General features: G+C 42.8%; 5 protein-coding genes across 5 annotated transcripts; 4 read left to right on the forward strand and 1 right to left on the reverse strand.

Annotated features, from left to right (window-relative positions):
• Window positions 1-1122: 1122 nt before the first annotated feature.
• LOC108599443 (balbiani ring protein 3) lies at window positions 1123-5494 on the forward strand. Its single transcript, XM_033293707.1, is given in 4 exon segments — window positions 1123-1170; window positions 1229-1705; window positions 1707-2726; window positions 3874-5494. Coding segments are annotated over 4 exon segments (3099 nt in total). The 5' UTR covers window positions 1123-1154; the 3' UTR covers window positions 5460-5494.
• Window positions 5495-5730: 236 nt separating this feature from the next.
• On the reverse strand, window positions 5731-8117 carry LOC108598165 (obst-G). Its single transcript, XM_017984782.2, has 4 exons — window positions 8097-8117; window positions 7572-8031; window positions 6612-6697; window positions 5731-6558 (listed from the first exon to the last, which is right to left on the reverse strand). The coding sequence occupies exons 1-4, from the start codon at window positions 8115-8117 to the stop codon at window positions 5731-5733; spliced, it is 1395 nt and encodes a 464-aa protein (XP_017840271.2).
• Window positions 8118-9322: 1205 nt separating this feature from the next.
• Window positions 9323-10117, forward strand: LOC108599448 (integumentary mucin C.1). Its single transcript, XM_017986279.1, has 2 exons — window positions 9323-9359; window positions 9433-10117. The coding sequence occupies exons 1-2, from the start codon at window positions 9353-9355 to the stop codon at window positions 10092-10094; spliced, it is 669 nt and encodes a 222-aa protein (XP_017841768.1). The 5' UTR covers window positions 9323-9352; the 3' UTR covers window positions 10095-10117.
• A 278-nt stretch (window positions 10118-10395) lies between these two features.
• On the forward strand, window positions 10396-14891 carry LOC108599442 (low-density lipoprotein receptor-related protein 2). The gene is made up of 9 exons (XM_017986272.2): window positions 10396-10448; window positions 10510-10775; window positions 11069-12871; window positions 12935-13102; window positions 13173-13352; window positions 13418-13585; window positions 13648-13833; window positions 13900-14082; window positions 14144-14891. Exons 1-9 carry the CDS (start codon window positions 10442-10444, stop codon window positions 14780-14782), a joined length of 3600 nt encoding a protein of 1199 aa, XP_017841761.2. The 5' UTR covers window positions 10396-10441; the 3' UTR covers window positions 14783-14891.
• Window positions 14892-18771: 3880 nt separating this feature from the next.
• Window positions 18772-24381, forward strand: LOC108599441 (anoctamin-4). Its single transcript, XM_017986271.2, has 14 exons — window positions 18772-18931; window positions 19831-20012; window positions 20070-20248; window positions 20306-21253; window positions 21389-21534; window positions 21593-22173; window positions 22233-22450; window positions 22522-22686; window positions 22741-22998; window positions 23054-23149; window positions 23211-23310; window positions 23369-23765; window positions 23819-23909; window positions 23973-24381. Exons 2-14 carry the CDS (start codon window positions 19835-19837, stop codon window positions 24297-24299), a joined length of 3684 nt encoding a protein of 1227 aa, XP_017841760.2. The 5' UTR covers window positions 18772-18931; window positions 19831-19834; the 3' UTR covers window positions 24300-24381.
• The last annotated feature ends 79 nt before the right edge of the window (window positions 24382-24460 follow it).

Genomic DNA, 24460 nt, shown 5'->3' on the forward strand with positions numbered 1-24460 from the left:
TCTCAGCTTGCCTTACTTTGAATACTATAAAAAATATTACATACTTTTCAGCGCGTTTACGATATCTTAGCTTAACTTCTGCTAGATACTGTTGTCAACTCTTAGGCAAATATTTAGTATGTATGTACATGAGTATGTATGTATATGAGTGTTCAGCGAAAATAATGGACACATTTCCGACACACGACTAATCAGTTAAAACATACCCCACAATCAACTCCATTGATAAACTAATTTTTAATTCATAAAATTAAAATGAATATTCGTATTATATATACATAAATGTATATGTTGAAGATTAAACATATTTTTTGCTGCCGTGTAAGCAGCTTGTCCACATTAATAATATTTACAATAATCAATAACAATTAGGAAATGATTTTCTCCAGGAGGTCTGCTTATCATTTTTTTTATTTTATTAGTTAAAAAAAAATTACTTGAGTTATTTGAACTTTTAATTGCTACCCTATTTTTTTCGAAATTATTCTCTTTATATTGGAGTCGATTAGTAGCTAGCACTCACCATCTTTAACTATTATATTATTTTGTATAATAATTAATCTCGTAAATAAATAAATAAATAAATTCTGTTTATTCTGCAGGATGTGTGCCAGTCGAACATGCCTACTTATAACAAAAGCATTGTTTAAACGGATGCATATTTAGTAAACGTTATCGGAGCACCACAGGAAATTTCTCTTTGTTCTCTTTCGGTTGCCATAAATGAGCTTTTAATTGCTATCAATAAAACGATCACAAAGATGCCATATCAGCGTTATAAGTGCTGTGTACTTAAATTAAGCGCCGATTTAATTGGCTGTTGGCGCAAGCAACTGCTACCAACTAGCGTTCTATATAGTATACTAGTTATGTTTGATATCTTTTTTGCCAAAAAAGAGAAGCAGGTATGAAAAACAAGTCGCAATTATATAGAGAAGCATGCAGCGGCCGCGTAACTAGTAAACAGCAGCAGCTCTGATAAGAAACCATGCGAATTAATCAAGAGATAAGTTTGGTTGCTGGTATTATCAAAAGATTGACTATTGATTCAAAAATTACGCTGTTGTACCTTGTCAGCCATAAAAACTGAACTGCTTAGCTAGAAAATTTAGTTACTTGGCGATTGCCAGCAAAGGTGAACCTACTTCATCAAAATGTCTGCAATATATGGTAAGCAAATAATTAAATGAGCGACAAGTAACTACTACAATATGCAAATGTTTTTCAGCACTGCTTGGATTACTGCTCTGTGTGCTTATACCTAATGGGGCATACGCGCAATACACCAATGCGTGCGCCGATGAAGAGGATGGCACTCGACTGCCCTTGCTGTTGTCTTGCTCGCGCTTTATAGTTTGCATGGAACGGGAGATATCAGAAATGCGTAATTGTCCACGTGGCTTGCATTTCAATCCTGAGCTGCGCGAATGTGATTTTCAATGGCGTGCTGGCTGCACTGCTCTATCGTTGTTTGGCACTGGTACTGCCGACGCCGATGATGATTGCACCTGCACTTGCTGCCAAGAGGAGTGCCAGAGTACCACGAATACAACGCCTTGTCCGCCATCTGGAGGGACCACCAAGTCGAGTGAGAGTGTGGACGACAATACTAAGAGCACGTCATCGTCGGCTGCAACGCCAACTGGTTCCACAGATGCCCCCGCAACAGACAGCAGCGATGATGATGTAACCAATACAGATGCCACGCAGGCAACTGATGTCACAGAAGGTACAGCTGCCTACAGATGTAACGGATGTGCCTCAAAACACTGATGATCCAGCCGATATTTTGGTGCCCGCTTACTGCAGCGATAAGCGCTCCAGCTGCGTCAACAAGGATAATGGTGCCATGCTCCCAGTGAGCGGCATCTGCACGAACTATATTCAATGCAATCACGGCTGCTGCACGGAGTTTACTTGCCCTAGTGGACTTTGGTTCAATCCCGAGTATAACAACTGCGACTACTTCTGGAACGTTGACAGCTGCATTCCCAACGGCTCTAGCGATACTGATGGCGAAATTGTTGGCCCATCGGGCACCACGTGCTCGGATCAGGGTGTCTGCGCTGGCAAGCGTGATGGTTACATGTGTGCAGATCCCAAGACCAACGGCTACTTTGTCTGCCAATGCCAGTGCCCCAAAGCCATGCCCTGCGATAAGAACACCAAATTTAATGAAACAGCCCAAGTTTGTGATTGGGACAAGGCTGCAGCCGCCAATGTACTCTGTCCAAATGGTCTGGTCTATAATGCGACATCCAGTCAGTGCGACTATCCGGAGGGTTATGTGCCTAAAGTTGTCTGCAATAATACGGAAACTATATGCCAGGGCAAGGAGGAGGGCACTCTCTTTCCCATGGAAGGGGTTTGCAATAAGTTCTACAAGTGCAACTATAATTGCGCCGTCGAGCAAGATTGCCCCAATAACTTGCTATACGACAGCAATACCCAACTATGTGACTATCCTCAGAATGTAAACTGCAAGTGGCCGCACAGTCCACCAAGTGGACCCAACGCTGGACCTTCTGGCATATCCTGCGAATCTAATGGTCGTTGCTTGGGTCAAAATGAAGGCACAATCTTCCCATCTGAGAAAAACTGCGGCTCATACTCAATCTGCCAGTGTGAGTGTGAGGTGGAAATGAGTTGTCCAGATGGCTTATACTGGGATACTACGTACTTAACTTGCAACTATGCAAACCTTGTTAAATGCAATCTTAAGCCTTGAATTCAACAATAGTCAAATAAATACCATATATATATTTGAATTCAGTCGAAGTTTTGTTTGTTACTTAACTTGGGTCCAGTTCCCAAATTTTACGCGGGAAAGTAATTCTTCTCATTTTATAAAATGTTTATCAGTCAGCTCTAATAGCTAGTTGTATTAACTTCAACAACAAACAAGTGGACAAATTAAAGTTTGGCGCCACCAACTTTTAAATACACGTTGACTAGGGCATCGCAGCAAGGACACGTATGCACTCACAAACACATACACACAAAACAGCTAACGCCTCACAGCTCGTTTTCGCTGTAGTGTCAGCAGCGACGCCACCGCTGCGTCGGCATCGTTGTTTGTATTTTTGTACTGCCTTATATATAGTTTATTTTTTAATTGCGGGGGAGGAAATAAAAAAAAAATAAAAGCGTAGTCTCCTGGATATAGGAGCACCTACATACCAAATTTTGGTTGCTGTAGCTCTTTATAGTTCTGAGAAACACGCACTCATCCAGATCGACGGACAGACGGACAGACGGCCAGATAATCGACTAAGTTTGTCTTGCTGATCAAGGAAATATATACTTTATGGAATATGCCACGCCTCCTCTCCCTGTTACATACATTTGCGCAACTTCATAATACCCTTTTTCCATTTTTACAAAAATGTCAAAGTGTATAAAAAGGGTTACATCCTTCAAGTTTCTGCAAATTTTATATTTGTGCGTTGTTTTATTTTTATAATCAGCTCTACAATTTTTGCAACTTTTTTTCTGCTTGCGGAAGCAAGCAGCATTGATTTCAAATCAAAGAAACGAGATGCTGCTTTCCCTTTCACCGAACGCAGCATTTCTATTTGTGCCTAGATAAAAATATCATTGGCCTTGTTAAACAACAGCATCTCACTGATATAATCAAAGTTGACAACCTCTTGACATCTATTCTAGCAGCGCGGCAACATTTCATTATATTAATTGAAGGAAAATATATAAGCTCCAAGCATAGACCAAGTTCAAACAGTAGTCGTAACTTCAACCAAGTCGAAAGTAGTGGCAGCAAAACATGACCACATATCGCAAACTTAGCTTTGGTAAAAGGCTCTTACTTCAGCAACTCGACGGTGATAAGATTGATTGACTTTTGTTTTTTAACAGCTCTTTGCATTTGTCTTGCAATTGCACTTTACGTGCCGACGGTCTCTGCCGCTTGCTGTGAAGATGGTGAAACCAAACGCGATGACGATGACTGTACCATGTATTATTACTGCTGCACAGGGGAATTCGTGCATAAGTCCTGTGGTGAAGGTGAATGCTGGAATAACAGGACAAACTGTTGCGAAGTAGATATCGGCCAGTGCTACTGCGATATCCCTGAGCCTGATTGTGAGGAGGGTTCTACCAAGTGGGATTCCTATGACTGCGCCAAATATTACCAATGCTCCAAAGGACAATATGTCTCAATGTCTTGTCAAGATAAGTACTACTTCAACAACAGAACACAAAAGTGCGAAGTAGACAAAGGACAATGCAAGGCGGTTTGTACAGAAGGAACTAATACGACGGATTCCGCTGACTGTACCAAGTTCTACAAGTGCTCTAATGGACAGTTGGTCTCTGTCAGTTGTCCCGTTAACCAGTACTACAACAACAAGACGTATGATTGCGAAGATGACAAAGGACAATGCAAGGCGGTTTGTACGGAAGGAACTAATACGACGGATTCCCTTGACTGTACCAAGTTCTACAAGTGCTCTAATGGACAGTTGGTCTCTGTCAGTTGTCCCGTTAACCAGTACTACAACAACAAGACGTATGATTGCGAAGATGACAAAGGACAATGCAAGGCGGTTTGTACGGAAGGAACTAATACGACGGATTCCCTTGACTGTACCAAGTTCTACAAGTGCTCTAATGGACAGTTGGTCTCTGCCAGTTGTCCCGATAACCAGTACTACAACAATAAGACGTATAAATGCGAAGTAGACAAAGGAGAATGCAGACCGGTCTGTACAGAAGGATCCAATATGACGGATACCGCAAACTGTACCAAGTTCTACAAGTGCTCCTCTGGACAGTATGTATCCGTTGCTTGCGACGTTGGTTACTACTTTGATGGAAAAAACTGTGCCAAAAATACTGGACAATGCGTCGTGGATCAAGAGAATTGCAAGGAAGGAGAAATTACACCAAATCCCGGTAACTGCGCAGGATATTTAGAATGCATCAACAATCAAAACGTTGCGAAGAAGTGTCCACCATCTACCTTCTTTAATGTAACAGCGAATGCTTGCACTTACGATACTGATGGCGTGTGTATACCGAAAGATTGTGACCCGGAGTGCTGCGACCAGCCCAACGGTTGGCTAAGCTCTGTTGACAAGAATTGCTCCGCCTTTATGCAATGCGCGGGCGGCAAATCAGTTATTAAAAGATGCGGCTATAATCTCCAATTCAATAACGACACCAAGCAGTGTGATTATCCCCAGAATGTTCGCTGCGATGATGGAACTCTCCCACCTAGCGGTCCCACTGCCGGGCCTTCTGGCCTTGCTTGTCCAAGTGGGGGTGTTTGTGTTGGTAAACCTGACGGAGAAATGTTTGGCAGCACAACCAAGACATGTTCTTCTCAATACATTATTTGTCAGTGTGAGTGCGAGGTGCAGATGAACTGCGCTCCAGGAACTATGTATAACGCAAATATTTACGCCTGCGATTGGCCTCAGAATGTGAAAGGTTGCTAAACTATATATTATTAATAAACATTACTAAAGCTCAACCCGATTCTTATGATTTTGAAAACATATAAAGCTTTGATAATATTGACTGGTTTGAATTTAGATACTCGACTGTCTACTAAAGAAATTGCATCTAAAATCTAGTGAATAATTTTAACTCAGATATATATAATTATTCTTAAATATTCATTTTTTTTAAAGTAGTTTTTAAGAATAACGTTTTTAAAATTGAGTAACAAATTATAAATGCAATTGGTTATTTATTTTATTTTACGAGTCAAAAACTGTTCAGTTTCTTTTCTTGTTTTTGGTATTTTAGCTTTGTTTTTTGGAGTTTCTTAGATGAAAGTTGGCACTTGGCAATTTTTGGATAGTCGCAACGCTTAGCCTCATTATTGAAATGCAACCCATCTGGACAATCCATTACTAGGAACATCATATTTGTGCAAAGCAAAAACTTGCCGCACTCAGAGCGGTGAGGAACGAGCGCATCTTGTTTTTCCTCTGAACAGAAGCCTGCTGTTACGGCTGGCATGGATATGGGCTCTTCCGCAACTGCTGTTGATGGCCGTATGGTACACTTGGCAGCCGCAGGCGACATGCACCTAAGACGCGTGGGACTAAATTGTTTCTGATTTGGACAGTATTGTAGTCTGGGTTTCTTTGATTTACACATATAGTATTCTGAACAAGAGTTCGCTTTGGGGACCAATGCGCCATTTTTTTTGTTGATGCATAGTTTATCAATCAAATTATTGTTTTCAACAACTGGCTTCGGGAATTTAGTAGCTGGTGGTTTTGTGGTGGTTGGTTTTACAAAAACCGGCTCTTCAATCTCCTCTACAGACTCGGATTCAGACTGATCGCCTTCTGAAGCATCACTTGCCGATTCGTCGTCGTCTTCATCGTTAGCTTCATAAATGCAGTCCACATCATTTTTATCATCGCAGTGTAGTGTTTGAATATTGAATCGACTGTTGTCATCACAGCTACCAACAACGGCTCTGCCATCGTTACATAAATAGTAGCCACGACAGCTGCCGAACATGGGAAGAAGTATGCCATTTTTACCCTCACATAGAGGTGTTTTGAACGAAGCGCCAACCTATTTAGAGATTTTATTACATTATCCATTCAATTACACAATTTTCCAAGTACCTTGAGCTGGGCGAAGGCTGGTTTATGTAGTACAAAAGCTATCAAAAATATCGATAAAAGCTTCATGTCGTCCGATACAAAAGCAACTGCCGTTTTGTGCCAGACGCGCCCATATTTTATATAGGCCCAAATTTTTATAAATTTGCATGTAGATAATATTGATTGAAAATTTCCCTTGAAAAAGCTATTTATCACTTTACAATGCTTTGATAACAATAAAAACAAACTTCTTCCTCCCACATTAGCTATTTATCAGTGTGACAATTGTAAAGTTTCTTATCGAGATGGTGAACGCACTACCTTTCGAATTCATAAAGATAGCAACAACATAAAAGAAAAGCTGTCTACGACCTTCTGAAGATTAGATACTCTAATAGATCTTGTCCCTTCTTGCCATAAAGTTCCTCTTGACCGATAGCTTTAGTGCTTCTATTAAAGCTTTTATCTGAGAAAAAGTTTATCCTCAGATTTAAATGCGTTATATTGTTTATTTCAAAACCTTATAGCCCGTGGAAAGTGTATAACTAATTACAGATAATAGATTTCAAAATAGTCAATAGTTTTGCTACAACTATATACAGTAAACACTCGCAAATTAGAGGATTTGAATACAAACAGCAAAATAATCCGACTTTAATTAAGTCGCAGTTTCACTTTCATTTTGTTACATCATTAAATTATTAAAATTTTAATTTGCAATAAAATAACAACTAATTGCTATTTCTGCTTTGTATTTTTACTCATGATTTGCATTTATTTATTTTTTCGTGCTGCACAATTTTTACAAACGACAATTTATGTTGGACGCATCACAGCGCAGGACATTTGCATTCCAGGACAAGCCCTGCGGACAACTAAGCTCCAGTGCTTGAGGGCCGCATTGAATAAACTTTTGGCAATTTTCTGGATGTGGCAAATACTTTGCAGCAGCGTTTGACTGGCAGATCATATTCAAGTCACTATGTATATTATAGTTGGGCAAAATGGTGGGCTGATAATTAGGTGTAGGCGGAGTAGCAGCCGTAGGGGCAATTGGATTGAATGGGGCCAGTGTGGGCAATGGCGATAATTCGCATCCTGCAAGCTGTGGGGGATCACAACGATTGTTGCGATTATTCCAATGATAGTTGGTGGGGCAGCTAAGCAGTCGAGTCTCATAGTAGTGTGTGCAATCTCCTGGCACGGTGTTGTATAAAATGCCAGAATTTGAAGGTTCATAATTGTTGCAATTGGAGTACGGCTTGTAGTCGCAGCGATAGGTCAGCTGGCTCCAATATAGATTATCGGGGCATTGACGTTCAAATGCCTGACCATTCGAACACGTGTAGTATTTGCGACAGTCCTGTGGATAGGGCAGCATAACCAGATGATTGGGATCGTCAACGATAGGACACTGCAATGCAGGCATTGCTGGCATGGACTACAAAATTATTTAATAAAATTCAAAGCAATATGTTAAACATGTACATGTAAAAAAATACTTACCACAGCTTCAGCTGTTGCCATGCCAATAGTGCTAGAAACTAGCAGCAGGCTTAGAAGGCAAGAAATTCTCCACACTGTGTAAATTGCAAAAAAAAAAAAAAATTTAAAATAATAAATTTAATATTTATGGCTTACGACTTACTTTTGATTTAAACAAGTTGCAAGAGATACTAATTTTTCTGAAGACTTGCCACAGCTTTTTATATCATTAGCGGCTTAACTTTCTTAAGTGCAGTTCAAGGGCAGCTCAATCATGTGTAAATATTTAAGCATATTGATTTTATTGTCTTGAGTACTTTACAAACAAATCAGGCTACAAGTAATATGTAATAATCTCTGCAAATACTTTTATCTGAACTTAAGCGGAAGCGAGTACTTCCAAGAGTACTATAAAAATCAGCTGAAGCTCATTTAGTCTTGCAAATCTTTATAGACTCTGCAGCGTTCAAAAGTAAGTAATATTCCGAAAATACTATAAATTATAAAAATTATTTCATTTCAGTGTTTCAATTCTACATTGTTTTGGCATTGTCAATTTGCTTAGCTCGTTCTCAGTCACAAACAATTTTAGGTGCGCTCACATCTGAAACCACTTATGCCGCATATTCAGCCGACTGCAATCGTTACTATGAGACACGTCTGGTGAAATGTCCCCAAAATCTATACTGGCATGCCCAATTGCAAAGTTGCGTTCAACAGCAACAAAGCGAGTGCTTGGGCATCAGTAGCCACCAAACAACATCAACTGTTGTAGAACAAGCACTAGATCTTGAAAGTCTTTGCAAGGCGCAATCAGCTGTTTTCATCCCTTATCCTGGAGACTGTTCCCGCTTTATACAATGCGATTATTTGCCCTTTGTTAAGACTTGTCCGCAATATCTGTACTGGAACTCGAAATTGTTAACCTGTGACAAAATCTGTGTATAATTTGAATTTAAAATCGGAATAAAAATAGCACTGCATAATTTTAGGCGTACCTTTTTCATGCTTTGCAGGTTCTACGTCAAACTGATAATGATTTGTTTTCGCTTTTTGAATCATCTTGTTATCTGGTTATGAGAGCTCGTGTCCAATTACATAATTAAACTGTGTAAAATGCAAATGTCCACAAGATCAATAGCTCGATAAGATAACTCCATGTGCAGCTTGTCAAATGCTAATTGGATATTGATAACGTCTATTCAAATCATATAAATAAGAAATGAAACTGAGCTAAATTATTTAGTGCATACCGAAACAGTTGAGTGACCAACGATATGAAATGTGAGTTTAAAGATAACTCTTGAAGTAAGAGCAACTGCACCTGGCCAAGACTCAAGATGTATTTATATTTCAGTGATCTCTTGGCTGCTTGTTTCTCTGGAGCTGCTGCTTTTGCTAAGAGCGCTCAATGCAAGACAATGTGTTACTCCAACCATAGAGCCCACTGACACAACTGATGATGAGCCTACCGATGATCCTGAGAGTTCCACACAAGTAACAACAACAGATTTACCAGACACTAGCAAAACAACTGGAGCCGCAAATCCAACCACACCAAGACAAAGCACGGCAACTTCTCCAGCGTCTGATGCCACAACGAATGAGAGCATTGGAACAACAAAAGCTTCCACATTGAAGCCAACCACAAGTGTGACGCCCTTGATACCGTCGGAGGCAACTACAACTGCAGACGTTGAAACAACCAAAGCCTCCACATTGAAGCCAGCCTCAAGTGTGGCACCAATAATACCGTCGGAGGCAACAACAAATTCAGGCGCTGATACAACCAAAGCGCCCACATTGAAACCAACCACTCTGTCAATTGAATCCACAACAGGAGCAAATGTGGATACCGATGTTATGTGTCGGAATCATCCTGGCGTAGAGTTTCTACCCCATCCCTATAATTGCCATCAGTTTATACACTGCGATGGTGACAATGGTTATATAAAGAGTTGTCCCGACAATCTCTACTGGGACTCTAGGACACAAAAATGTGGTTACACTTGTGCCTAGGCGAATAAAATCGAACATTATTTGTATGCAAAAATTTGAATGAATTCAGTTTCAATTCTTATCTGGCTAGCGTAAATATCTGGGCGTGGGCTCGTGCCATTGAATTTCCATTAAACGCTACGATCTTGAGAGACTTCCCAGAAATTCAATTAAAATTACTAGCTGCTCGCTTGTTTAACATCCATGATACTGATAACAATCCATTGATCATTGCTGATAAACATAATTTCAATGTTAGAGTTCGATGTTAACTATTTTGTATATAAAGGGTTCGAAATTTTGGTAACTGGGCGGAGTACAAACTTAGCAATAGCAGTGCAAATATATTGAATTGGATACGCACAGCAATGAAAGGTGCGTACAGAATAAGTCGGCCAGATTCCAAAAGGATAAAAACTAATTATTTGCATTTCAGTTACTCTGCTTACTGTGGTCACAGTCGCCGCAGTGGTGTCCCTGGCAACAGCCGCGGATCCAGAATGCCTTTACCGCAAGCTACGTGGCCTGACGCCACACTGGCCCAATCCCGCTGACTGCGCCAGCTACTATCGCTGCAACTCTAAGGATATTATGCGTCCCATCAAATGCCCCGAAGGCAAAGAATATAATCCTAAGAATGGCAAATGCGGTACTGCAGGACGTGGCTTGTGTACACTGACGCTAAGCGCACCTTTGACTGATGTAAGTAATATTTCAAACAATTACAGCTTTCTTTAGTCGGACTAAATTACCTAATATTGTTGCTCACCAATCAAAGCTAGCGATGCTTCTTATTTGATCATTCTAAACTAAAGAGTACAGTGAAGAGTTAACTTGAAAGAGCAGCGAGTAACATGTCTATCTTGCTCTCTTGCTTGTTGTGCTTTGAGCAGCGTGTACTTAACTTTATTCGTTAAGTTCGTTGAGTCACTGCTTTCTCTCTCGATATCGCTCATCTGCTTATTCGTGACTTCTTTTTAAATAATATTTTGCAGCCTGCAAATATTTGCGCTAATGAAGTGAATGGTGCATATTTGGCCAAGGAAGGAAGCTGCACCGAGTTCTACATTTGCTCCAATCAACAGGCATACACACAGAAGTGTGATTCAGGCTCCTATTTTAATGGAGGTACTGAATGTGTGCCAGATACAGACGACACTTGTTGGGAAAATGCGTGCATAGGCAAAAAGGATGGCAACTATTTGACCAACACTGCAAGTTGCCGGGACTATATCACCTGCCAAAAGGAGCAGGCCACATTAGAAAGCTGTCCAGCAGGATCCCTCTTTGATGCTAACCTGCAGATGTGCCGCACTGACGAGAAGAACGAGGAGTGCTGGGAGAACTACTGTATTGGCCAGCCGTCTGGAGAGTATTTGGCCAATAAAGATGACTGCGGCGCCTTTTACATTTGCTACAATGACAGTCCAGTGCCCAGCAAATGTTCGCCAGGCACCTTTTTTAACATTTCTGGACCTCATTGCCAGCCCGGCGAGTGCCCCAGCGATGACACCACCACTACCAGCACCACCACAGTGCCCACACCCGGAGAATGTGACTGCGCCAATGGCGTCAAACATGGCCAAATGGTGCCAAATGAGAACAACTGCCGTAAATTTTTCACCTGCAACAACGGCGAACTTGTGTCTGGCGATTGCTACACGGGTAACTACTTTAATCCCAAGCTTGAATGCTGTGATAGAGATGTGGACAACATTTGTCCCGAGAGCTCCGATGAAGACTGCATCAATGGCGAAGTGGCCGCCAATGTCGACAAATGCAATAAGTACTACGAATGCTGTGGAGGCAGCTGGCAGTCCAAGACCTGTGACAGCGGTGACTATTTCTTTGAGGGTCAATGTCAACCCGACACCAAAAATGAATGCCCGGAAACTGACGATTCTGTGGAGGACACCAAGATTGAGGACTTCATGGAGTGCGCCGCCGATGAGCCCACAAGGCGCACTGACAACTGCTTTAGCTATTTGGCCTGCATGCACGGACGCTGGGAGCAGCTATCGTGCAGAGCTGGTTACTACTACGATGCCTTCAGGCACATCTGCAAGCTGGATGAGCTAAATGTGTGTCCCGAGAATCAGCCGGCCAAGGAGCGTGCCAGACGCAGCGCTGAGCAGCCGCCAGCCGCAAACTGCACCTGCCCGGATGACATGGAACAAGGCGCCATGACAGTGCATCCCACAGACTGCGATAAGTATTTAATTTGCAACAATGGTGAGCTGGTAGAAGGTACCTGCGGCCAGGGCAACATTTTCAGCACCTGCAACAACATTTGCGTGCCCGACACCGAAGGCACCTGCTGGGTCTGCGCCAATCGACCAAACGGCTATCAAATGGCCGATCCCGATGACTGCACCAGCTACTACATTTGCAACAACGGCCTGGCCAATGAGATGAGCTGCCGTGCTAGCGAACGCTACGATGCTGGCTCCAGCGCCTGCGTTGTGGACGTCACTGGCGTGTGCCTGAATCCCTGCAGCTGCGGCACCGGCATAGCTGCCCATCCCATCTGCAACAAGTACTATCAGTGCACCGATGGCACGCCCCAAGTGGTGGAGTGTCCAGCTGGCCAAGGCTTCGATGCTACCGCTGAAGCCTGCTCGGCTAAGGTTACCTGCGCTGCTAATCAGTGCGCTACAGCTCCCGATGGCCAAACTTTCCCAGTGGCCGGCGATGATAACGCTTACTATGTGTGCCTCGACAATGAAGCTGGCATTAGATTGTGTCCAGTAAACTCCATCTATGACGATGTGCTGGGCATTTGTTTGGCTCAACCGGCCGTAAGTGGAAAAAAGCTAAAGCTGACCAAATGCTTATATTTATTTTAATAATATATATTTCAGCTGTGCTCCTGCAATCAAAATCTGTGCAATAACGCGAACATAAACATGCCCTATCCTTCCTTGGACAACGACAACACCACCTACTGCTTGTGCCAATCTGATGGCGCCTATCTGAAAAACTGCCCCACTGGCTATAGCTTTGATGAGGAAGAGGGCATTTGCACCTTTGTAAGTCCACATGATATATATAAATATATGTATAAGTATAATGCATTACAAATCTTTGCCTGCTCTATAGACCACGCCCTGCGATCCACGCTCTTGCATCGACCAAGAGAAGTACCACGTAAGTGCGGACTATCAGGATCAGAATAACTTCTGCCTCTGTCGCGCAGGTCAACCCGTTTCAGTGCCCTGTCCCATTGGTTATACCTTTAGCATCAAAACCATGATGTGCGTCGTTATAGTGCAGCCAGATGTAAGTTCATATATATTGTCTATAGCCTTATCGATGCAATGTACTATTTGATCCTTAATCCTTAGCCTCGCTGTTGCCGCAATTATTGCGTAGGTAAGCCTAACTATGAAACCTTCCCAGCCATAGACATTGAAGAGGGCTACTGCACGTGCTTGGACGATGTGCCATCCTATCACAATTGTCCGGCTGATAAGATATACTATGATGACTTGGGCATTTGTCTGAAACCTTCTGTAAATATCGCTTTGAGCTAATCTACTTCAATTATTGCTTATGCCAAATTATTGATATTTAGAATATTGAATGCAACGATCCTATATGCGGCTCAACTGTGTGTCCAAATGGTTTGGATGGCGAAGCATTGGTTGCACCTAACGAGCCCAGCGGTTACTGTTATTGCCAGAATATGTGCGGCGTGTACAACCAATGTCCAGATGGCAAATTGTTTGACCAAATTATGGGAATATGCCTCGATGCAGCGGTAAGGCGCAAGTCATTCGATTAACTAAAAAGTTCCTTATTAAGCATGAAACATTTGCTCTTGCAGCTGGACTATTGCCAATGTCAACAATGCTCCGATCTGCCTAATGAGGCTACCTTCCCCTCATCCAATGCAGATGATCCCACCAGCTACTGCTTGTGTCAAGGTGGCACGGCTATGTACAAAACCTGCGGCAGTGGCAATCGCCTGATCTATGATGTGGAGCTTGGCATCTGCGTGCCAAATCAGGTTAATATAATCAACCCACTTGTGCTAACATAAAATATAAATATGCAATTCTTATGCTCAGGCTCCCAGTACAGTGTGCAAAACTGGACTCTGCGCTAAGCAGCCGGAAAACACTGCGCTGCCAGCATTGAATACAACTGCAGGCTTCTGCGTCTGCGTATCCAACGTGCCAGTCTACGAAGCTTGCCCAGGAGGCGCGACATTCGATGATGTCCTCTGCATTTGCATAAATACCGGACTCCAAGCGGCAATTGTCGAGCAATACAAGTGCGATGTGCAGCAGTGCAAGCAGCGCAGTCATGTGGGACCCTTTGCAGCCAGGGATGATGCTACCGGGTTCTGCAGCTGCGAGATGGATGGTGCTGCGACTTATCACAGCTGCAGTCCGGGACATCTGTACGAGGCCAGTCTGAGCACCTGCATTGTGGACGCGTGCGATCACATGGAGTGCCGACAGCGCAAGCAGTTTGAGGCTTTTGCGGCTAAAAACAGTACGAAAGGATTCTGCGCCTGCGACGTTGTACCCAGCTATCACCACTGCCGTGATGGCTATGTCTTCGACATCGGCCTGGCCGTATGCGTGCCGGACTTCCAGCTAGCGAAGCCAATGCCACATGAGATTCAGAAGCGCTCTGTGCCGCAAGAGGAAAAAGTAAGATCGATATCATTGTTCAAGAGATTTCTACAGAAGCTTACATAAAACGGAACGTCTCACGCCTCACTGACTTATGCTTTATAATCAACTTAAAACTTACTCATATACAATACTATATATGCACATATCCACGCTTGTCTATTTGGAGCTATGAGCTTAACAGGAATTCCGCTTGTTCCATATCTATATATGTAATGAAATCTAATCTTTGTATTTACTGCAACTACTATATGATTTAAAAATTATCAAATATATCTATGTACTATATACATCGAAATATATGTATGTATATCATGAAATTTTGACTGCAGCTTATTTATTCTTTGGTATGGAACAGTTGAATTACTTTGGCATTCATAGCTTTGAAAACCAAGCAGAGCTTAACTGAATCCTTAAAAAATTTTAAAAAATCATGGTACAAAATGAAAAATTACTTCATTTTAAATATTTTGCAATGGAAAATTCAATTTAAAATCTTTAATTAATTGCCGAAGCTCAATGGTAATAATCTAAATTTTTTCGAAATTTATTGTTTTATATTCCATGTCAATCGAAATTTTCGTTCAGTATTTTGGATTACTCTTTTTCCAACTATACATATAGTATTTAATCTTTCATAACCCATACAATTTTCGCAACATAATTTTTCTGCACTTAATTTAAAACATTTTCCAGGTGCTTTGTGAGCTGCAGGAAAAGCGCTCAGTACCCGCCAATTGCTCGCAATATGAGCTCTGCGTGGATGGCGGCTGGCGACGACGCACTTGCGCCGAACAGCGCTATTACAATCCGGAGCAGCAGCGCTGCCTGGAGCCAAAGGATGATATGGTCTGCAGCTATGCACGCGTACCTGGCCTGCCGCCCTGCACTAATCTCAGCGAGGCGTTGACCTTACCCAGCAAAAATTATGTCAACGACTGCCAGCAATACTTTCGCTGCACGGCGGGCAAGTGGCGTCTTCGCAACTGCCCCAAGAGACACTACTACGCCTCAGAGCTGAACAGTTGCCTTCCTATGCCAAGTGTGGGGTTGGAGCTGAGCCAGCTTTGCGGTGCCTTGAACCAAAGCGTCGTGCAGCGCGACTGTCAGCAGCTAACGGTGCGAGCGGCGTCCACCAACTGTGCTGCCTATCTCATGTGTCTAGACAACAATTGGTGGCTGCAACACTGTCCCTTGGGCACGTACTTTAGCCAGCAGCTCAACTACTGCGTGCCAAATGATGACCGGCAGTGTGCGTCCAGTTTGAATGCCACAGCAGCCGCCGCCTGTGTGAATGGCCAGCGACGCGCCTTGGCCAGCAGTTGTCGTGCCTACGAGCAGTGTCATCAGGGACAATGGTTAAGCCGCAGTTGTGCACAGGATGTGGAGCAATTTGATCCATTGCTCGGCTGTGTGGCCAATGATGGCAACTGCCAGCGCAGTGGACTGCAACGTGCTTGTCAAGCCGGCGAATTGCGTGCTCTGCCGCTGCCACAAGCGCAGGCCAATTGCTCACAGTTCTTCTACTTTTGCCGGGGTGATGAATGGCAACTGGGTAGCTGCCTGCGTGGACACAGCTTTGACAAGGAGCTGCAGCAATGTCAGCCACGTGCGGAATGCAGCGCTCTGGCTCAGCCTAGGGACATTTGTCTGGCGCAACCGGATGGTCAGAGCGTGCCACATGCCACCGACTGCACGCGCTTTTATCTGTGTCTGCAGGGACAGCCGGCGCTGCAGCAAAGCTGTGCCAATGGCAGCTACTACGATCAGCTGCTTGGGTACTGTCGGCCCGATGAAGACGGCAAATGTCAACCGGGTCTAGTCAAGACCCTCTGCGAGCACTGTCTGCAGCAAACGAGTCAACAAAGCTGCCAGAACTTGGAGGATGGCAGTCATATAGCTGATGAGAGCGACTGCAGCAGATACTACATATGCGCCCAAGGTGTGCCCCTGACGCAGCGCTGCGGTGAGGGCTTCTACTTTGATGCACAGCAGTTGCTCTGCCTGCAGGGCAATGGTAGTTGTCTGGCAGCGAATCAAACACAGCCACTGCTGAAAACGCCCAATGCTGAGATTTGCTTGCAAGCGGGCGGTCAGCATGGTCTGATGCTGCCTGATGCCGCCAATTGCAACAATTTTTATATTTGTTTATCGCAGAAGCTGCGCAGCGAGCGCTGCTATGCCGGCTACTATTTTAACGAGTCGCTGCTGCAGTGTTCGCCCAACAAGGTGGAGCTGGAACAGCCCACAGTGGAAGCACATTGGAGCAACAGCAGCAACTTCGATAACAGCACAGCACTGGCAGCTAATGTGAGTCTTGCCTGCCTGAAGGCACCCACTAGCTATGAGATGCTCTGTGGACTCATTGCACCTGGTGCGGCTATAGCCGAGCCTGGTGACTGTCGTCGCTACATCAACTGTGAGGAGAATGTGCCCCAGTCACAGCGTTGCCGCAATGGCGAAAGCTTTGATAGTCTGTTGAGCATTTGTCGCCAGAACGACGGCACCTGCCTTATGGAGAATGGCGAGCGTGTGGGCGTCTGCAGCGGCAAGCATGGCCAACTAACGCGTGATCCACGTAATTGCCGCAACTACTTTGTCTGTCTGCATGGCCAAAAGATCGAGGCCGAGTGTCAAGCAGCTGAGCACTTTGATAAGCTCAGCAACAGCTGTCAATTGGATGAGCTGAAGGTCTGCAGCAGTAGCGCCAATAATAATGAGGAGTAAATGCCAAGGGCATACAAGCTTGGAGCTTAATATTGACTCCACAGTAATATACACATTTTAATTGGTTTTGGGTTCATTATATGCACAGCGAAAAAAAATGTAATAAAAATAATTGGGTAACATACTTAAGACTTTGTTTGCTCAAAAATATAGCATGACATGTTTGTTCATAAATAACTACTAGTAGATAGAATGTTAAAGGCAACATGCATGCATAAATAGTTTGCTAAAGTAAGCACAGTTAAGTTAATTAAGTCAATTATTTATTATGACCCCAAAGGTTCAACTTTAGCTAGCCTATAAGCTGCCCCTGCCCCCAGAGCTGTTTGTCTAGTTGTATAAACGACGCACTTAGGACGCACTTATGACGCGTGTACATACATATATACGAGTACTCCATGCCATGGGGTCAATCAAAAAATAGATTCTTTGTTTAATAATAGTACTAGACGACGCTTCTGCCTGAAATTTTCATTAGCTGATGTCACTATTAAATGCCGCTCAAGTGCTCGTGTGAATAATAAAGGACTCAAAGTTTGTCGAGGAATAATCAAAGTTCAGCCAAACTATATCGAAACCTAAATATGCTTACAATGAGAAAAATTTTTAAAACGTCTCAAATATAATTAAATAACTTTAACAATTTAAATTATTTATTTAAAATTTATTTTTATTTTTTTATGCTGACGAACTTTTTACAGTTTGAACATAACTCAATGGTTAGTGCAGAAATCTAGACCAACTTGGCTAAAGGTCTAGCAAATCTATGTCTGCATAGTCACTTAACCAATCAAGTAACGCGCACACACATACACATATATATCACAAATATAGGACGCTTTTAGACGAGGGCTTACTGCGAAAGTCAGATAGAGAGAGCAACAATTGGAAATATATGTATTGTAGTTTGTGTATGCGTGTGATTCATAGAATGTACTTTAATTATCTAGTAGTAGCACTGCCATTGACAATTGTGGCACACACATGTGGCATTTGCGTCAGCAGAATGAGTTGCTGGTGGCTCGTCAGCGCATTTGAGGCAATAGACAGTTGGACATTTAGTCCTGCGCTTGATGTGTGGTGCTGGTCATTCGTGTACGAGTCCTTAAGCTCAACGGTCGACAAAATATGGATAAACAAATGTGCTAATCAGTGCAAGTGTCCACTTTGAATAACTAACAATAACAATAACAAATATATTTAAAACAACATTTATTGAATAAGATTATATGAAATGAAATTAATGGTGTATATTGAAATCAATAATCAATTATGAATGATGAATATGCAATGTAACAGTTCTTGGGTAGTAGTACTTTCGAATAATGACAAATGCCGAATCAATAAACCTTCAATTGTTGTGATTACTTCAATGGCATGGGACTTTGCACAACTGACAACCAAACTAATAAAACAACAATAACTAAGGAGAGCCAAGTCCTACAATTATTTGTGCCACTTGCAGTCAAGGGCTCGCTAGGTCAAAGGGTAAGGCCAAATAGTTGTAGTTAACAACTAGAGAACTTTTAAATATCTCAAGCACACACACGGTATAGCAGTGATTTTTTATATTTTGATTTGCTTAAAATTATATGAATTACTTGTCTGTGACATTTACCTGTTGACCTTATACTTAGTATGCAACATCAATCCAAGTGTCAAGTTGTTCAGCAACAAGTTCTACTATTTGCTTAACCTCTATCGATCCATTTACTAATTGTACGATAAATTATTATAGTACATATACTAGCTAAGTACATATATGTGTAGCATAGTATACACGTCAATATTGCTATGGACTGGAATATACACAGACCCTTTATACCCTTTCCATCGAATAGCATATGCGTGAGTCCAAGCCATTCAGGGGAAATGGAAACAAAAATACATTTACATGTGCATGCTAAATTAACTTTGATTTTTAAAAAATCAAGGCATTTTTAGAGCGGCAACAAAAGTATTTAAACGTTATTTTAATATTACAAAAATAAATTTATATAATAAGAATTGAAAACAATTTAATTAACAAACGTATTAACAGGATTTTGAAATTTAAAAACATATTTTAAAGCTTTCTATAAAATTGTCATGCACATCATATAATTAAATTTCAGATTAATTATAGCCAAGGCATTTTTTTCATTCACAATTCTTCAGCATATGACGCCCAGAAATTGTGCGCGTGTCCTTTTCTAGGCCATCATTAATAGTTGTTTCTGTTCGATTTTCATCGGGCTGACAAATTTAAATATTTTATTATGAGACAACCAACAGCTGAGCTGAGCTGAGCGAGTCGTGTTTACTTCGCGCCCTTAACTAAACCCAAAATGAAAGCTAAATAAATGACAATACCTATTTTCTTCTTGTTGTTGTTGTTGTTGTATTAGAAAAATGAGCACACGTGACAAGCAGGCCAGAGCCAGAGCGAATGTATTTCAAATACGCATCGATAGTGTTGAAGATGAGAGCACCGCTCCTGTTACCGAAGCCAGTTCACACGAGGATCTCAGGCGCGACGCATCACAAGAGAGCGAAAACTTAAGCACTCAAACAATATTTCAGTTTCCAAGTGAGTGCAGTTGAATAAGTTAAGAAAAGTAAAAAAAATTAGAAATACCTTATACAGGATTTCTATCAGTGCCGACTTTGAACAATCCGCTGCAGCACTCAGTCCATACCTCCAGACGCCAAGTGGTGTCCAGTCCGGCCAAGAGCGAGCGCATGATACGCTGCAAGCCAGCCAGCCATCAAAGACGATTAAGTCAGGATAGCGGAATTGTTGCGGGCCGCTTGGTTAACTATGTTGTAAGTAGCGCCACGTCAGCGATAAACCATTGAAAACTAAAGTATTTTTTATTAAAGGAATATCCACTGAATGAGTTGCAGCTACAAATGCCAACGAAGAGCAATCCTACTTCGTATGATAATGTCTACAACTTTATAGAGGCAGAACGACAGTCTGCCAATGCAAATATGTCCCAGGAGCAGCCCAACCCACAACCCAAGTCGGAGACAAACTCCAGCAACGTTACGTATACGGAAAAGTGGCTAAACTCAACTACGGTGCGGGGCAGCAACAGCGCCTTGTGTCAGAAGACCAACCACATAATATTGACGCTGCCCACACATTTGGAAACCGATTCCGCCGAGCCAAGTCCCACGCAGGCCTTTGGGCCCAAGATAGGCAATCATGAGGTGGACATACCAGGCACCGCTATGCGCCGCACACTTGGCCTCAACCTGAGTCCAACGCATTCTGCTCCGCGACAGTCAATCAACAATGATAAGTCCCATCAAGCTTACGAAATATTGGAGTCCTCACACTCGAACGTTCTAGACGATCCTTTTGCCTATAAGCCGCTAATGCCGAACACCGAACGCAAACCGTCTACGGAGGAAAGCAGTGGGAATGAGAGCTATGTGAGCAGTCGTAAGACCAGCAAAGCCAATAGTGTTTCCGGCGATGAGCGTAGGGTTAGCAAACAGGATCGCGAGGGACTGGATCCAGAGTCGTTGCTCTTTCGTGATGGCCGACGTAAGATTGACATGGTTTTGGCCTGGGAAGAGGAGGATCTGGGCGTTATGACAGAAGCGGAGGCGAAGCGACGTGATATACGACGCTGTTTTATGGACAATCTGGCCAAAGAGGGCCTGGAAGTAGAGCTGGAGGACAAATCGCAGTCCTTTAATGAGAAAACATTTTTTCTCAAAATACACCTACCCTGGCGCTTGGAGACGCGTCTGGCTGAGGTCATGAATCTGAAGCTGCCTGTCAAAAGATTTATTACAATAAGCGTAAAACCGTCCTGGGTAAGTCCATGCAATAAACACCCGCTGTCCTGTAATTGGTATTTGAATTTGAAATTTGAAACCACCCACTTTTATTTTGCGAGTGTTCACTGCCCACTGACATTGAATTTCTTTTTATATACTTATATTCAATAGGATGAGGACAATGTGGTCATGCGTAATGTGCAGTACTGGAAGGACATGTGGCAGCGCCTAACCAAGAAAATACAGTTGGAATCGAGCTTGCTCGAGGGCGAGACAACCTTTAAGGCAGCCACAGCCAATGGCAATCCGGAGGAACAGTGGGTTTTGCTACATACAATAAAAAATAACGCGCTAATTTTTTTTTATATCTTAAAGATTTATTGTAAAGGATCGCGCTACGGCCTATACCAGCGCCCAACGCTCGCTTATGGTGATGCAGGTGCTCATACGAACGCCTTATGATGAGAATGATCGCAATGGCATTCGGCGTTTGCTCAACGATGGCACTTACCTTGCCTGTTTTCCCTTACATGAGGGCCGCTTTGATCGGCCCCACTCGAGCGGTGTTTCCTTGGATAGACGCGTGCTCTACCAGACATGGGCACATCCTTCGCAATGGTACAAGAAGCAGCCGCTGTGCCTAGTGCGGAAATACTTTGGTGACAAGATATCGCTTTACTTCTGCTGGCTCGGCTTCTATACCGAAATGCTCGTTTATCCTGCAATAGTAGGCACACTGTGCTTTATTTATGGGCTGGCTACCATTGAGTCGGAGGATAATACGCCCAGCAAGGAGATTTGCAATGAATATGGCGCCGGAAATATAACATTATGTCCACTCTGTGATAAAGCCTGCAGCTATCAAAGGTTATCCGAGTCTTGTCTGTTCTCACGGCTCACCTACCTCTTTGACAATCCATCAACCGTATTCTTTGCTATATTTATGTCCTTTTGGGGTAAGTCAAGCGCTCTTTCGGAAGCTTGGCTTTTACTTAAAGTTAACTTACGTTCTTAGCTACAACCTTTCTGGAACTCTGGAAGCGAAAACAATCGGTTTTAGTGTGGGAATGGGATCTACACAATGTGGATATGGATGAGGAAAATCGACCGGAATTCGAAACCAATGCAAACACATTTCGCATGAATCCTGTCACACGCGAAAAGGAGCCCTATATGTCCACCTGGAGTCGTGCCATACGATTTGTTATCACAGGCAGCGCTGTGCTTTTTATGGTAATCAATAGTTCTCTCTCTCTCTCTCTCTCTCTCTAGTTTCACTTCCTTACTCTATATGCCTGCTCTAGATCTCTGTTGTGCTCTCTGCTGTGCTAGGCACAATTATATATCGCATATCGTTGGTTTCGGTTATCTATGGTGGCGGTGGTTTCTTTGTTAAGGAACATGCGAAGCTCTTTACTACAGTCACAGCGGCCTTGATCAATTTGGTGGTCATCATGATATTAACACGCGTAAGTTGTTAACTTAATACAGTGGCTTCATTTTTAATGCAATACAATTAACAGATTTATCATCGCATGGCTATAAAACTAACAAATTTAGAGAACCCACGCACGCACACGGAATATGAGGACTCTTATACCTTTAAGATTTTCTTCTTTGAGTTTATGAACTTTTACTCTTCGCTTATATACATAGCTTTCTTCAAGGGCCGCTTCTTCGACTATCCTGGCGATGATCAGGCGCGACGTAGCGAGTTCTTTCGTCTGAAAAATGATATATGCGATCCGGCGGGCTGCCTCTCTGAGCTTTGTATACAATTGGTATGTGTTATAATATTTTAAGGCATTGCAGCTTATTTATCAATTATTATTTTAGGCAATCATTATGGTGGGCAAGCAGTGTTGGAATAACTTTATGGAGTATTTGTTTCCCAAGTTCTGGAACTGGTGGCGTCAACGCAAACATAAACAAGTAATCGATACTTTCATGTATTTTAAAATAAATGAATAACATTAAATTTCAATAATCGCAGGCCACCAAAGATGAATCGCATTTACACATGGCTTGGGAACAGGACTATCATATGCAGGATCCCGGCCGCTTGGCTCTATTCGACGAGTACTTGGAAATGAGTGCGTTCAAACTTAATGCTTCCAAAATTCACATTTATTTAAATAAAATACTTTCCAGTATTGCAATATGGCTTTGTGACACTATTTGTGGCAGCCTTTCCATTGGCGCCGCTCTTTGCGCTGCTCAACAATGTGGCCGAGATTCGTTTGGATGCTTATAAAATGGTCACGCAGGCGAGACGTCCTTTGGCTGAACGAGTGGAAGATATTGGTGCTTGGTATGGCATACTACGCATTATTACGTATACGGCGGTGGTGTCCAATGCCTTTGTGATTGCCTATACGAGCGATTTCATTCCACGCGCCGTCTACAAGTTCGTTTACTCTGAGACGAATAACTTACAGGGCTATATAGAGCATTCACTCTCTATATTCAATACGTCCGATTATAAAGAGGAGTGGGGCGCCACTAGCAGTGAACGCGATCCGGATACTTGTCAATACAGAGGTTATCGGTAAGCTAAGCTTGCGCAGCTTTTACGTTTTATTGACAAGAATTCCGTTTTAGTAATGGACCGAAGGACTTCAAGCCTTATGGTCTAAGCCCACATTACTGGCATGTGTTTGCTGCGCGCTTGGCTTTTGTTGTGGTCTTTGAAGTAAGCTTGTCTTCAACAACAAAATCGCCTGTATAATCAATAAACATTTATCTCCCTCAACAGCACGTCGTATTCGTTTTAACGGGAATTATGCAATTCATTATACCCGATGTGCCCTCCGAGGTAAAGACGCAAATGCAACGCGAGCAGCTGCTGGCTAAGGAAGCCAAGTACCAGCATGGCATCAAGCGTGCCCAAGGTGACAATCATGACATTATGAGTCTATTTCGTGATGCTAGCCAGCGTCCATCTTTAACGGGTAATCAGGCGGCAGCACGCGGCAGTTGGGCGCGTCGCTTTAGTCGCTTAAGCGATGGACTCGATGCTCATGTGGAGGTGGCAGTCCGACCAAGGCGTTCAATGGAGTCTACAGTATGGGAGGTTTCCTGACACGAGGAGGAGGCGGAAAGCGAAACGCCCAATCATATCAAGAGCTGAAGGCTGTAGTAACCTGCAATGTCTCTCAACTATACCATGGAATTTATTAAGATTAATTTTATTTTGTCTGTAAATAAATTGTAAATTGTGTGAACTTGTGTAAAGATTCCTGT

This window comes from Drosophila busckii, chromosome 3L (genome assembly GCF_011750605.1).
Source record: "Drosophila busckii strain San Diego stock center, stock number 13000-0081.31 chromosome 3L, ASM1175060v1, whole genome shotgun sequence".
In the NCBI taxonomy this organism is placed as follows: Eukaryota; Metazoa; Arthropoda; class Insecta; order Diptera; family Drosophilidae; genus Drosophila; species Drosophila busckii.

Coding starts and splice junctions, on each gene's coding strand:
- LOC108599442 (XM_017986272.2), top strand. Junction 10,776..11,068: donor TAAGCGCACCTTTGACTGAT/GTAAGTAATATT, acceptor AATATTTTGCAG/CCTGCAAATATTTGCGCTAA. Junction 13,353..13,417: donor TCGTTATAGTGCAGCCAGAT/GTAAGTTCATAT, acceptor CTTAATCCTTAG/CCTCGCTGTTGCCGCAATTA.
- LOC108599441 (XM_017986271.2), top strand. CDS start 19,835: ATGAGCACACGTGACAAGCAGGCCAGAGCCAGAGCGAATGTATTTCAA. Junction 23,311..23,368: donor CGACGAGTACTTGGAAATGA/GTGCGTTCAAAC, acceptor AATACTTTCCAG/TATTGCAATATGGCTTTGTG. Junction 23,910..23,972: donor CTTTTGTTGTGGTCTTTGAA/GTAAGCTTGTCT, acceptor CTCCCTCAACAG/CACGTCGTATTCGTTTTAAC.
- LOC108598165 (XM_017984782.2), bottom strand. CDS start 8,117: ATGGCAACAGCTGAAGCTGTG. Junction 8,032..8,096: donor TGGCAACAGCTGAAGCTGTG/GTAAGTATTTTT, acceptor ATAATTTTGTAG/TCCATGCCAGCAATGCCTGC. Junction 6,698..7,571: donor GCCCAACTATAATATACATA/GTGACTTGAATA, acceptor ACAAAACGGCAG/TTGCTTTTGTATCGGACGAC.